The 13715-nt window shown below is 41.9% G+C and overlaps 1 protein-coding gene across 2 annotated transcripts in view; it reads right to left on the bottom strand.

Annotated features, from left to right (window-relative positions):
- Window positions 1-1874: 1874 nt before the first annotated feature.
- Window positions 1875-13715, bottom strand: part of LOC139306169 (NACHT and WD repeat domain-containing protein 2) — a 42060-nt gene continuing 30219 nt past the window's right edge. For both annotated transcript variants that reach the window (XM_070930128.1, XM_070930129.1), the window contains 4 exons: window positions 12992-13195; window positions 11729-11879; window positions 9354-9943; window positions 1875-5771 (listed from right to left, as the gene is read on the bottom strand). In XM_070930128.1, the coding sequence (XP_070786229.1) occupies window positions 1875-5771; window positions 9354-9943; window positions 11729-11879; window positions 12992-13195 (4842 nt within the window). The remainder of the gene's footprint in view (window positions 5772-9353; window positions 9944-11728; window positions 11880-12991; window positions 13196-13715) is intronic.

Below are 13715 nucleotides of genomic sequence, written 5' to 3'. Positions count from 1 at the left end.
ATCACGGTACCTGCAAGGTACAACATCATAGAACAACTCATAAATTACTCTTCTATTCTTTTAGATTGTCAGCTAACCAGCTTTTATTTCAGCCTGTCATGATCTTACCAGAGTCAGATTTTCTATGGGCTCACATTAGGGTCAAAAGGGTTTAGAGCTTGTGACACAATGTTCAGAAAGCATTTGAAAACCTGTGGTGAGAAATTCAATTTTTTGAATGAGGCTTTAAAAGCAGGGCCAGAATTCATTCTTGTATCTTGAATGTGGGTTCATCTGTAATTTCAGTGTCAAACTGTTTTCTGCTTTGAACCTGTACTGTGATGTTCACAGACCGTTGATACAATTTGTGTGCACATTTTATTTTGACAGTCCCAATTTTTTTCTGCAACTACAACTTTTTCCCACACATTCACAACCTTGAATTTGATTTGATTTGAAATTGAACTTTAAGGTTTTGAACTTGATGTTTACAAAAGCTTATATACAACCAACGTTTTTTTAAATTATTTCTAAACATCATTTCACAAGCTCAAAATTTTACAGACCCCTTACTTAATCCCATATATTTCCAAATTCCCCCTCTGCTGTCAGTTGTTAAGATGACGGCATCTAAATGTTGTATTCATACCTGACATATATAGAGAGACTGAAGCATTTCAAGTGAGTTTGCTGTAGCCTGCAAGTACCTGGATGGCCTTGTGTATTTTTGTAGGCAAATCCAATACCTATGTTAAGACAACTCTAGATCACTTTAAACAATTTATACAATGTTTCATATGAATAAATCTAATAATTTCTCACAAACCACTCATAAAGTGCTTCCACCTACTGTTTAGACCTCTAAATATATTCATATGGCCAAGTTGTTTCAGTGAAACATTTGGGCTAATCACTCTGTCCTTTTCTACTGGAACGTTTGAACAAACTCCACTAAACCTAAAGCAAGTACACTGGTTAAGGCGTGAATGTGTATGGTGCTATGCTACACTGTATGCTCAATAGTGGTGTTTCCCTTAACACAAACAGCACACAAACTGATGGAACTGCAGGTAAATTCACATCAAATTTACGTAAACTGTTCCAAGAAATTTCTACAACCATCGTCACAACATCAGCAATGCCACCGACCTCTCGTGTTGTTGACTGGATTTCAGAACACTGATCGTTTAGATTTAACATCAATGCAAGTATTATGTAACTGTGTGTATACTGTGTTTACAAATTCCCTGCATTTTCATAAATCTTGTAATCTGCACATAAAGAACATTTTAAATTCCAGGCACTCACTTTGATTGCATTAAGCACAACATAACATTTTTAAGGAGTTGCACAAATTGCAGCAGCCAAAAAGGGATATGTACATATGTTCATAGTTCTTCCTTTTTGTACAGTACCGACTGATGTTGATACAAACATAAATACACTCTTTTTTTTAAGAACAACATTATGGCTTAATGTGCACAATGTAAATAAAGATAGTGTACAATGAAAGTGGCTAAGATCACTGGAATGGCTTTGAAAATGTTTGACCAAGACATTTGAATAATAACTTTGTTCTTCAAATGCAAAAGGACACATAATGGCAAACTAATACCTCACAGAATTTACATTTTTCTTCTTTTCAAAAACATAGTATTTTTCTAACAGTCTTCGTGTGTAAAACAAAGAGACACTATCATAAGTTGGAAGTAAGTAATACATCATTTGAGTGCAGCGTTAAAATGGTCGGCCCATAAACTACCCAGAGGGCTGACATCTGCAGCTGAATCACGTGGCTGTAAACAAGAATCAACTGCAACCCCAGAGATTCTAAACTTTGTCCCCTATCTCCACCTACCTATCCTAACTCCACCCGCTTCTCTGATCTCCACCTATCACTGCAGCAGTTCAGTCTTTTTTGTAGGCGTGGTCGACTCACCTTCGCCAGAGTCAGACACGTTGATAGGGCTGTCCCTGGAGAAGACCTCTGTTGACTCCCTCCAAATGCAGTCGGCAACGGTCTTGAAGGAATGGTTGCCGCATTTGGGTCGCACCTTCTGCGAGGCATTGTTGACAATCTGTCGGCTGTTGGAGGTGGCTATCTTTATCTTGAGAGCAGCATCCACACGATCTACTACTGTGTAGGTGCCGATGCTGCCGTCCTCGAAGCCAATTATGATGTTTAGTGCTCGCTGGGAGAGAGAGAGGAAGGTGGGCGTCTTGTATAGGGAGCATGTGCCGATGCTCTTACCATCAGCAAGGCGCATCACGATCAGATTGGACACAACGCCAGCATCATCGTCTTCATCACAGTTCCGGAAACAGACATACACTAGATAACGTCCATCTCTTGATAATTTCTGACGCCAAATTATGCCAGCAGCGTGGACAAGCCTCAGCTTCCCGCTGTGAAGATCAAGGACATTAATATTCTCATCACCTTTGGAGACAATCCCTAGTTTCCCATTGGGTGAGATCTGGAAGTCCTCTAAATTTTTGAGGAAGTTGGTTGGCAGCTGGACTCGCCTGCAAACTGACTCATCTGCCACACTCCAGATGATGACGGTCTCTGTTGATGTGATGAACACCACACAATCAGGGCAGTCAGGAATGAGCTTGAAGTTGACGATGCTAATGCCATCATCACAGACAAACTTCTTGGATACGCTGCCTGACCACAGGCTGACAGCGAGGAGCTTGTTTTTGGATGTTCCCACAAGGAAAGTGTTGGCTGTGGTGATCAGTGCACTCTGGAGGGTGACTAAAATGTTGCACACTTTGTGCCCAGTTGCGAGCCTCCAGACTCTGGAGGCATTCTGCTCACAGAGGGACACCACAAACTGGTCGTTGTGGGTGATTAGCAGCTGTGATATTCTCTGTCCATTGATGCGGAAGATATTTTCTCCAGTGTTGGTTTGCCAGATGTACTGACTGGACTTGTCATCTGAAGTCACCATGAGATCCCCTGAGGAGGTTAGGACACAGTTCTCCACTATGCCCTCGTGCTTAAAGACTGTCTCAATAAAGCCAGTGCTGAAGTTCCACTTGTGGACAGCTTCTGAACCATCCATGGTAAACACATAATCCTCTCTGCCGGACAGCTGCAAGACCTGGATCTTCTTGCCTGTTTTGTCAATATTGGACATGGCGGTGATGATATCAATGTCCCAAACAGACAGGACTCCACTGCTGGCAACAGAAAGGAGCAGGTTGTGGTGGACTGATTTAATGAGTTTGACGATAGCCCCTGAGATCTCAATCAGGCTAGCCATGCACTGTCCACTGTCCCTCCTCCAGACAAAGATGGAGGAGGTGTTCTCCATGGAGGCCACAATGCTTTGTCCATTCTTGGAGAGAACAGCAGCTACAAAGCGTTCAGTGCGTTTGGCTTTGAATTTCTCCACCATTTTCCATACTTTTGTGTCCAGAACCTCGATACTTCTGGCCTTGCAAAGGAGAATGGAGCGCTGATCTTCAGATAATTCAATGCCCACCACTTCACTATCATCCCCTCTACAATCATAATCCTCCATCAGCCGTGGGTTGGTGATCTCTTTGGTGTTCCATACTGACAAACTGCCTTCATTGTCAATCATCACCATTTGGTTAAGGGTGTCCAGAACTAGAATGGACTTTACAAATCCCCCAGAAAACTCAGAGGTCACAGTGGCCAACTTGTCTCCATTTCCCAGATGAAAGATGGATGCAGTGTTGAGGTACTGGCCACAGAAGGCATACATTCCATCTGGAGAGCACTGGACACAAGTCACCTCATACCAGCAATGGAACTGGTAAAGGGGCCAACCGTAGAGTAGGTCAATAACGTTGACGTCTTTACTAGCCTCAAGCCAAGCCAAAGCATGATGGGTGGACAAAGTAAAACCATTGATGAAAGCCACCCCACCAGTGACACCACCATGCTTGGACCCCTTGATTTCAACCTCAGACAAAAGGCAGGACTTGTGATTATCATAGATAAGCAGCGTGTTTTTGGTTGTGGCCACGACCAGATACTTTTCATCAGTGGTTAGCCTGATTCCTAGCACAACAGATCTGGCTGTGTCGATCTGTCTTAGAAGTTGTCTACTCTCTACATCCCAGGTGCTGACAGACCCATCTTCCAGGGCTACGAGGACTATGTTTGGGGCTAGAGTGGGCAAGATCTCCACAATCTGCATGTAGCTAGAGCACAGAGGAAGTCTCTCTGGACTGTAGGTGACGTCCATAGAGGAATGGAGAGGCACAATGGAGCAGTACTTCGGGCCATCTTTGTCACACTCAAGGAGGAGGTGTCTGAGCTTGGGGAGGGAAGTGACAACTGGCAGAAGCCTTTGCTGCAGTTCTGCAGACAGCGATGCTGGGTTCTTCAACACTTTTACCTTGATGCTACGGAGAGTGGTGGCCAGGAACTTCAGTTCTTTTTCTTGGGTGTAGCTGTAAGCTAGGTCAATGTCTGTTAAAGCCTTTTCAAACTGGCCAATCTTGATCATTGTGTATAGCCAGCTGAAGTTCATAATGACTCCAAACATCAGGTCATCAGTGCGCCCACTCCTGGTAAGGTGGTACACCAGCTCTGTCATCTTCCTGTGGTTGACAAAGAAAATGTCAGGCTCCAAAAGGTTGCACTGGAACACCCAAGGCTGCTCGGGAGTTTGCCTGTCATATGAGTACTTGTCAGAGGATGTTTTTTCATGGGACTGCTGTTGGTGGGGGTTTTTGTGATGAGATATATTCAGGGAAGTGAAATGGTTGTTATCGTAAGTGAAGATCTTCTTCCTGCCACCTGACCATGCCCCCAAGAAGTACTCAGCGAGGAGGCTGTGCATTTGATGGACGTCTTCCTCGTTGCTAAGATACAGCTTCTGGGCAATGAGATGCAGGTGTCTGTTGGCCCAAACCATCAAGGTGACGTTACGTACCTGGCGTTCCACCAGATAACCATCCAGCTCCTCTTTGAGCCTTGCGACCAAATCATAAGAGATCCTCAAGGGGTTTTTGAGGTAAGTTGCCACAATGACATCACCAAGAACTATATTATCAAGGGACAGAATATCTTCCAGCTCGACCTCAGTTAGCCCAGCCTTGGCCATGGTGATGTACCCTAATGCTCTGAAGACAAATCGTTGGCCCAACTTGTTCTCCACTGAGTAGAAGAGCTGTTCTATGCTTTCATGCACTGTGGAGCACAGGGACCTGTCGTCCACATCTTTGTGAGACCTCCAATGAACTACTTCTCTGTAGATGAGGTTGACAAACATTGGCAATGTACACTTGGCAAGTGCCTCATTGACATAGATCTGTTGACCTGAGGTGACCTTCCTCTTCACCCCCAGCAACTGCTGTTTTAATGTTTGGCTGCAGACCTTGCGGTCCCTCTGGATTAATTCCACATAATACCCCTCATCATGGATGAGGTGTCGAAGCTTCTGCAGAATGCCGTGTTTATTGGGCAACGTTGAGACTACAATGCGGACTGTCCGAGGCAGGTGTATGGGGAGCCACCACAGCTTGCGAACGTCATCGCCATCTGAGAGCTGCTCCAGGGCATCCAGGACAATTACCAAGGGCCTGTGGAAAGAAGCTTCCCCTAGAAGGTTGATCAGCAGCTCTTTCATCTCCTGGATCTTGTTAGGCAAAAAGTGAATCAGGCAGCGGTAGTTTAGTGCAATCTGTTCACAAATGCTCTGGAGGAGGGTGCGTAGGTCTGTGGAGAGTTGGCTGGAGCCAATAAAACGGACAATGACCACTGGGTCGGTTTCAGGGCCCATCTCTTTCTGCAGCCATGTGTAAGCCTGAAAAACAGCATTGAGAGATGATTATTAGAACATATAGAGTACATTTTTAAGGGTTCTTTAAATATTCCATATTTGAATCTCATATATAATAGTTACAGAGGGCTATAAACTGTGAACCAAATCAAAAAACCCTAACAAATCTGTAAAATAAAAATCTTAAGATGGAAAACATTTTCAGGCATTTGTTTATATTTACTGGGAGTAAAATTTACTTTTTTTTCTGCTTGGCCTGGTCAGAGAAACACAGTCAAACAACTAGAATAATGAAAGCTCTAGAGTGAGGGCAGAGGGAGCTAATTAATTGTTATTCTAACAGTGTGAGGCAGGGCTTATTAGCACAGCAAGGAGGAGCGGTTTAGTACATTTTTACCTCATGACAGTACATCTGTGCTAAACCAAATTTTAACTTTTATTAGACAAAGCAAAATGTATAAATAGATTATACATAGATTTAAGTCATGCATGAATAATTTCTTTCTTCACGAGGAACATTCTATGAATGAGCACTACTCCAAGTTTGAGGCTTTGTTGTTAAAATAATTTCATTCATGAATTCATGAAAGGGCCCAGCTGAGATTTTGGGAGACATGAAGATGTTATCTGACACTTTTAGGGCAACAGTGATGACGACTACTCCACATTTAGCTGTGTGTGTGAGTGTGTGTGTATGTGAGTGTGTGTGTGTGTGAGAGAGAGAGAGAGAGAGAGAGAGGGAGAGAGACAATATCTGTCTGTAGGGTATTTACATTTTCAAATGTTTTACGTGTGTGTGACTGAATATTAAAGACTACAAATTTGTGCAAAACTCATGCAATTGTGTTGTCAGCCTGCTTGATTTTTGTAGATTAATGCCTTTCATCAATCTCTGTTTGCGGAAAGTTACAGTAAACTAAAATGTAACTATGTCACGTGTTACATTTGTTAAATCAAACACAGCTACAATGTACCTGCAGAACAGGAGGGGAAGATCATAGAGATATAAAATGGCAAGAATGTACAGGATGCATTTATTCTCAACATAGTTTTTGTGAATCTGTATGCAAAAGCCTAATACCCACTATTACAATCAGCCATAAATGAAAGTCTACATAACTTTAATTAACCTGATTCTTACGTACAGTAAATGCCAGCCATTACCATGGAAATTCAGTCTCTGAAGACTCATTCCTGCATTGGCCAATATTCTCTAACTGTGTCAAAGCAGCCGTTTCACTGTTAGGAACCCATTACAACCTGCTGTATTTTATGTTATAATAGTCTATTTAACAACTAGTGTAATTTCTCATTTGATATATATTATTCTTATTCGGCACCTGTGAGTGTGAGTGTGTGTGTGTATGCATCTGTAAGAATGTGCAAACAATCTGTCTTTTTAGAAATCCAATTTTGTAAGAAAGTTGTGAATACACACATACAGTTGTGTGTATTGTTTATACATTTTAATCCAAGTTTTAGACTGACAGACAGATCACTCAGCTCTGCCCTGAGTCACACAAATGTAAGACATTTTGGATTCCTGGATTCCTCTTGTCTCAGTGGACTGACCTTGAATTATATATCAAACACAAAATATGAATTCTGAGTCTGTTAAATTTTCAACCATGTTCTCACTTTTATATATATGTTTGTGGTAAATATGAGTTTCAGTTTGTGCACATGCTGTTGTGCTACTCCAATGTTAATATTAATGTCTAATCTTGCAAACTGTTGATTTTGTCATTATCTCAAAATGTCTGAGTTTGACTAACAGGTCATTGCTATGCGCACATATTATAGTTACCTATATTTGCACACTTTTTTTCCTGCTAGACACACTATTTGCACGTATTACAACTGTTTTTTCTTTGTCATAGATACTAGAAACAGGAAAAGGACATTATACATCCTGTATTGCATAACAAGGAAAATGGCAGTTATGATAAAAAGGATGAATTTGTCAATTTTTAGCTGCATCATCACATAAGCTGTGGCTGCGTTACACTACAAACAAACCACAGCTCGGTCCACTCAGAGGACCACAGGACCCAAAGTAAAGACATAAATGCTCCTGAGGTCAGATGAATCAAACAGGTTGAAGTGTGAATTACACACAGTGGCCCCAGAACACAGGACAATATGATGGTGCGCAACTTTAGCCAACTGTAGGAAAACTACGATGGTCATAATAAAGCTGTGATCACATCCCACATGGTTCTGGGAGCACATACTTTATGAACCAGTCCTCTTTCAGCCTTTAACTAAATGATAAGGTGTACGGTTGTGTGATAAATTAGTAAGATAATCTGTGTCATACAATCAATACAATCATTTGAATGAATCATTTGATATATTTCTTTTTCACTGTTAGAATTACTTGTCAATTTAAATTTTTTTCTATTTGTGAATTTCTAAAAACTTTTCTGACGATTTAAGAAAGCAGATTTTCCCTTTTTCTGTTTCCAAAAAACTTGTTTTCACTTGAGGACACAGTGTGGCTGTCAGCGTGTTACAAGGACCCTTTTGAAAGATCCACCTGGTATTGAAAATGCATGAAAATCAGGACAGGCTCTAAGAAAACAGATAAGCTTCCCTGATGGAAACTAGACACACAGTCCTATTGAACCGAAGCAATAGGATTCATTTGTAGCAGAATTAGCTGAAATGAAGGAATCTTCAATTCCCATTATCAATTATGTGTGAAACATCACTTTTTCTTCTCTTTTCCCTCCTTAATCCCTCTCCATAATCTCTTACACACCTCCTGTGTGTATGTACATTTAGTTTTGTTGGCCTAAAGTTTTGGCACCACCTCTTTTACTTCATTTGAGTTTCATGTTCATATTTTTACTTTCAATCTTACCCTGGTAATCTTTAATGCTAAAGTTTAGGCTTTGATCATTTTGTTGCTGTTTTATTGGTGTTATTGCACCTTGTAACATTTAATACAACTAAATGATCAACTTGGATGATATGAATGGTGCTTACAATCAATGTAAGTGTATGTGACAGTTATTACAAAGGTTGGACAGGAGGGTAGATCTGTGGGTGTGTGCTGTGTGATCTTGGCTATGGTGTGATCCTAATGTAGCCGGGCTGCCAGATGGCACACACAAAGCAGCAGAGAATACAGTGCATGTGCACAAACACGAACCTACACACACGCACATTCACTTTAAGAGACAAAACGTACACAGACTTTGCAGAAATCCCTACAGATGTTCACACACATTAAACACGCAAATCAATGCACACCTATAAAAGTCACATGCAGCAGCGTATAGGTGCACACACACACACACACACACACACACACACACACACAAACACACACGCGCACGGCTTCACAGGAAATTAGAGACACGTGCATGGCAATGGACTGTCTCTTGGCAGACACACAGATGGTCAAGCAAGCGTTTGATGAGAAGAGATGAACAGTTGCACGCCCCCTCATACTCTGTTGTACAAAGATGGACACATGCTCAGATCAGACAGACAGACAAGCGGGAGCGTGAACACACTGCGAGAGCTGGCCAAAGTGGGACAGGGGATCACACAAAAGGAGGAAGATAACGCCATCATTTTTACATATTCATATCTTACCTGTTTGGCCACCTCAGATAGCAGCAGGGTCTTCCCAGTGCAAGGTCCCCCGTACACCACCAGAGGGCTCATTCTGCTCCCCTTGGATGGCAGAAGATACTCTTGTATGTAATCCAACGACTCGGTCTTGAACTCGTAGAGTGCCGCGTAACTTTTACAGAGGGACAGGTGTTGCAGGATCTCGTCGTACAGCGGGTCGCTCTCCGTGTCAAAGTTCTGCTGGACCGTGGCTTGGATGATATCCACCATGTCCTCGTAGAACTGTTTACACAGACCTTCTACATAGTGGCTCTCCACTTCTTGGGAGTAGCCTGACTTCATGTCGCAGTGAGTTACTGAAGAATAGACACGGAGGTTGGAGGCAGCGACAACTGTGGGGATGAACTCGTCCCGTACCTTCAGAAGGCGTTCGTAGGCTTCCTGGTTGCGCATGACGCGATCGCCGCTAACCACGATGTCCATGTATCGGCCCATATCAGGGAGTTTGGCGAAGCGGTCGAAGTTGGAGATCTTGCGAATGTAGCAGACACATTTCCTGAGAAAGGCAGGAGTTTGTTTCCCAAGGGCAAAGTCTAATTCATCCTCCAAGGCTGAAATAAGAATAAGAAAAATACAACATTTTTTAGGTGATCATTGAGAAGTCTTACTCAGCTTCTCCATACGTAAAAACTTTTGAAAGCTTGGATTGCAGCATTGTGTTTGGTAAATTCTAAAATGGACCACTGCAGGATTATAATGTACAACTTGCAAAGATAAACGTCTAACAGATGTAGGATTTAGATTTCTTTCAGGAGCAAAGCTGAACAGACTTTAGAAGCCTTTAGCCTCCTATAACACAGATTTCTCTTGAGCCTTATTTAAGAAGAAACAAAGTTGATAAAATCAGATAAGCCAGCACTACTGAACTGTATCACAGGCTCCCCCACAAAGAGCCGGCTGACTGAAATTCTGCCAGCATCTCCTGTGTAGTTTTGCTCACATGGTAGCCTACTAATTAGGTGGGAGAGAGAAAAGTGTGAAAGGAAAGTTTGGGGGTTCCAGGAGACGGCACAACTTCCTCTATACAGCAAAATCAAGCACCGCTTAAAGCCCAGTGTGCTCAATTAAAGTGCAGAAGAACTGCAGTTTCCTGACACAAAAGGAAGTGCTTCCTTTTCATATGAAATTATAAAAGTTGAATGGCAGTTTCCTAATTAGCTTTGTATTATTCTTTACAATGAAAAAGGCTGCATGCTGTGTCTGCTCTATAAGAACAGGCCTATAAAACAAGGACTTGTCATCAGATCCTGATAGCATATTGCTTAGATCATCTCCCTCAATGACAGCCGGAGAGAAGAAAAAGAGATGTCTTGAAAGATTAGTTCAGTGCTATCCAAACAATTCAGTAATAACTGGGTGATTCCCGAATGGAGTCTTTTATAGACAGGAACTGATATAGAGCACATTGGACCAACTGCACAGGGTGAGAGTAAATAGTGGGAGGAATTGTTTAAATGTCAGAGTTGTACCTTTAGTTCTTGCTGTTACCTTTTACAGCAGAGGTATGAATAACTGAGAATAACTGCTTTGTTTTTTACTTGATTCTCTGTTCTGATGCTTAATAGGAAAGCTTGGATTGGCCCCTTTGGTGAACATTAGTATTTTCAAGAACCACATGGCAAATGGTTTTGTGACTAACACAACATACAGTAGAGTTACTCGACAATAAGCCTGATAATCACTGAAAATATTGCATAATAACATTAAAAAACATGGTGAAAAATAATGAATAAAAGTGACTTTTCTTCTCTCCTGACATTGCAACACACTGTTTGGATGAATTACTGTGAGGTGAACATACAATGTGATCGATCAATCACTGTCATCTGCTGAGCTGAGTCTGACGGATCCTGATTGCATCTCATCTCTTGTTATCAATTTAGTCACAAGTTGACGGTCTAAACAAAAGCATCATTACAAATATGGCTTTCTATGTGATTTTTGTCCTGGAGGAGAACATTTGTTTAAAATGAATTTCATTCACACGATTTCTGTGAGTTCATGAGTTTTGTCCGAACAACAGTCATTTGAGACAACATTTGAGAAGCTAAAACCAGTGAATTCTTGGCATTTTTGCCAGCAATTCACAGATTATAAAAATTGTTGCATAATTATTTTCGTTCCTAACTGATTAATCAACTAATCATTTAGCTCAATAAATAACTGTGCCATCAAATTACAGGTCAAATAATAATTTGTTAACCAAAATAGAAACCCAGAAAGATAGAAGTGAGCTCCGCATCAGACAGTAAGACACGTTCCAACTTGAAAAGAAGTTGCCAAAAGATGTGACATGAAAAGATGAAAAAGGAAGAAAAAGTCGACCTGAAACTAACCAGAGCAAAGGAATTTCTTGGCCTGAGCGCTCTTCATGGTCCCCTTCTCCTGAAGCTGCAGAACCGCTGTTCGGAAGATCCTCTTGATCTCCTCCGACACATTCCTCCAGGCCTTGTCATTCTTGGTCTTGGCTGCGCTGCTTGACTCCATCTAAGCGGGACAGGGGGGCAGGGGGAGGACAGTCTGACGTTATAGTTTAGACGGAGGACTCTCATCATGTACTGAGGGAATGTGGTTATTCATGTTTTCTTAAGTACTGTGCCGAGAAATACAGTAACATGTTTCATGTGAGAAACATTCATTTAGAACGTTTTATGAAGGCTGAATTGCGAAAAATGAGAAACGGGTTCACCTGGTGAAATATTTACTGGTTTGATTGATTTTTGAGTAATTCTGCTATCTAGCTGCATGGATCTGGTGTTGGTTGCTTTATAACACTAAAAGGGGAAAGCTAGCCAATTTACCAGCCAGATCAGCCCCCGGATTCTGGATGAATTAGCTGACGTTATCAACTCAAGACAGTATTTTGTTACATTAGCTAGCTAGCAATTTGTCCATGTTAGCGAGCAAGCTAGCGAACGTTAGCGCGTGTTGCACACTGCTGCACTCGGGAGTGCACATAAATGTCACATGCTTTGGACTTTCCCGGCAAAATCGTCCCATATCCTTTACATAGAAATCAGGCCACAGGCTGTTATAGGCAACCGAGAAAGTCAGAGAAGGTCTTATTTTAAGTTACGTTACAATTAATAAGATTAATACATGCAAATTGCTTCACATAGTACCTTTAAGTGAAACTCACGGCAACATTGTCATGCAGATTTTAACAAAACTCAGCCAGATATTTTATTACCTCTGTAAAGTCCCGGACAACATAAGAAGGTGGAACTGGCTAAATAGTTTAAAATTATCTTTGCTGACACAATTGTTGTTAAATGTCTTTTACAGGGTCATTTTTGAGTATATTAAAACAGGAAAGCACAGGACTTCAGAAGGACTCAACAGCTGCCTGAGACTAAACAACTTTGCTCACAGACTCAAAACAAAGCTGCTTCTTTTCTGTATGTGCATATAAAATATGTCCCTCAAGGAGAATTCAATTCATGAACCACAGAGCTGAAGGACAAGAATCCGTTATCAGCACTGTTAAAGCCTCTTTTTTAGAAACATCCATCTGGGTAAAATCACATATCAGGAAAACCAACAACTGCCACTAAATCCCTTTTGTGCCCCTGCAGTGGTAGCATGTTAGCTGGACTCACTGAGTTCTGGTAGTTCTTTAGCATTTGGGCTTTGGGTTTGAGGTAGTATGCGGGTGGCACAGAGTTTTCATCCCTGCAGTACCACTCTTCCAAGATGTGTGTGTCCAGCCCCGCCTCCACAGCTGCATCCAAGATCATCTCAAACTCCGCTGATTCCACCTCCCCCGGCACTCGGATGCTGCCGTACTTTTCTCCCACCAGACCCTGAAGGGGGGAAGGAAGATAGAGGGCAGGGAAGGTGAGAAAGAGAGAGACAGGAAATGTGTATCATCATGATCCTTCAAACTGTTTTAGGGCTCTATTTTTTGGATCAGTGGCGCAGGGTGAATAGTGGAGTCAATGACGCATACAGTGCAACTTATTTAAGGCAACTTCAGAGCCACGGGCGCAACTGTGGTGCAGTTGGGACATCCACCAGCCAATTTATGACATCAGGGATGTAGCTGCCACCACAGTCCCCACTCTGTGTGCACTGTCGTGCATACTGACAGCTCTATCTCTGATGGAAATTGCTTTACACAGCAGCCACATACGTACAGTGTACAGTTTAAATAAGAAAATGTTGCACCCCTCTTCCCACGTAGAAATATTCATGTTTGCAGTAAGTGTTCAAAATAACAACTGTGTGCAAGTGAGAAAAAAAAGCTGTGGTTGTTCGATGACAATGCCATCTGCCCGCCATACGTCACACACTATCACATAAATATCCCAACATAAAGATATG

The sequence above is a fragment of the Enoplosus armatus genome, chromosome 23 (assembly GCF_043641665.1).
Source record: "Enoplosus armatus isolate fEnoArm2 chromosome 23, fEnoArm2.hap1, whole genome shotgun sequence".
NCBI classification, from domain to species: Eukaryota; Metazoa; Chordata; class Actinopteri; order Centrarchiformes; family Enoplosidae; genus Enoplosus; species Enoplosus armatus.
The sequence above is the reverse complement of the archived record's forward strand: the minus strand, read 5'-3'. Positions and strand labels throughout refer to the sequence as shown.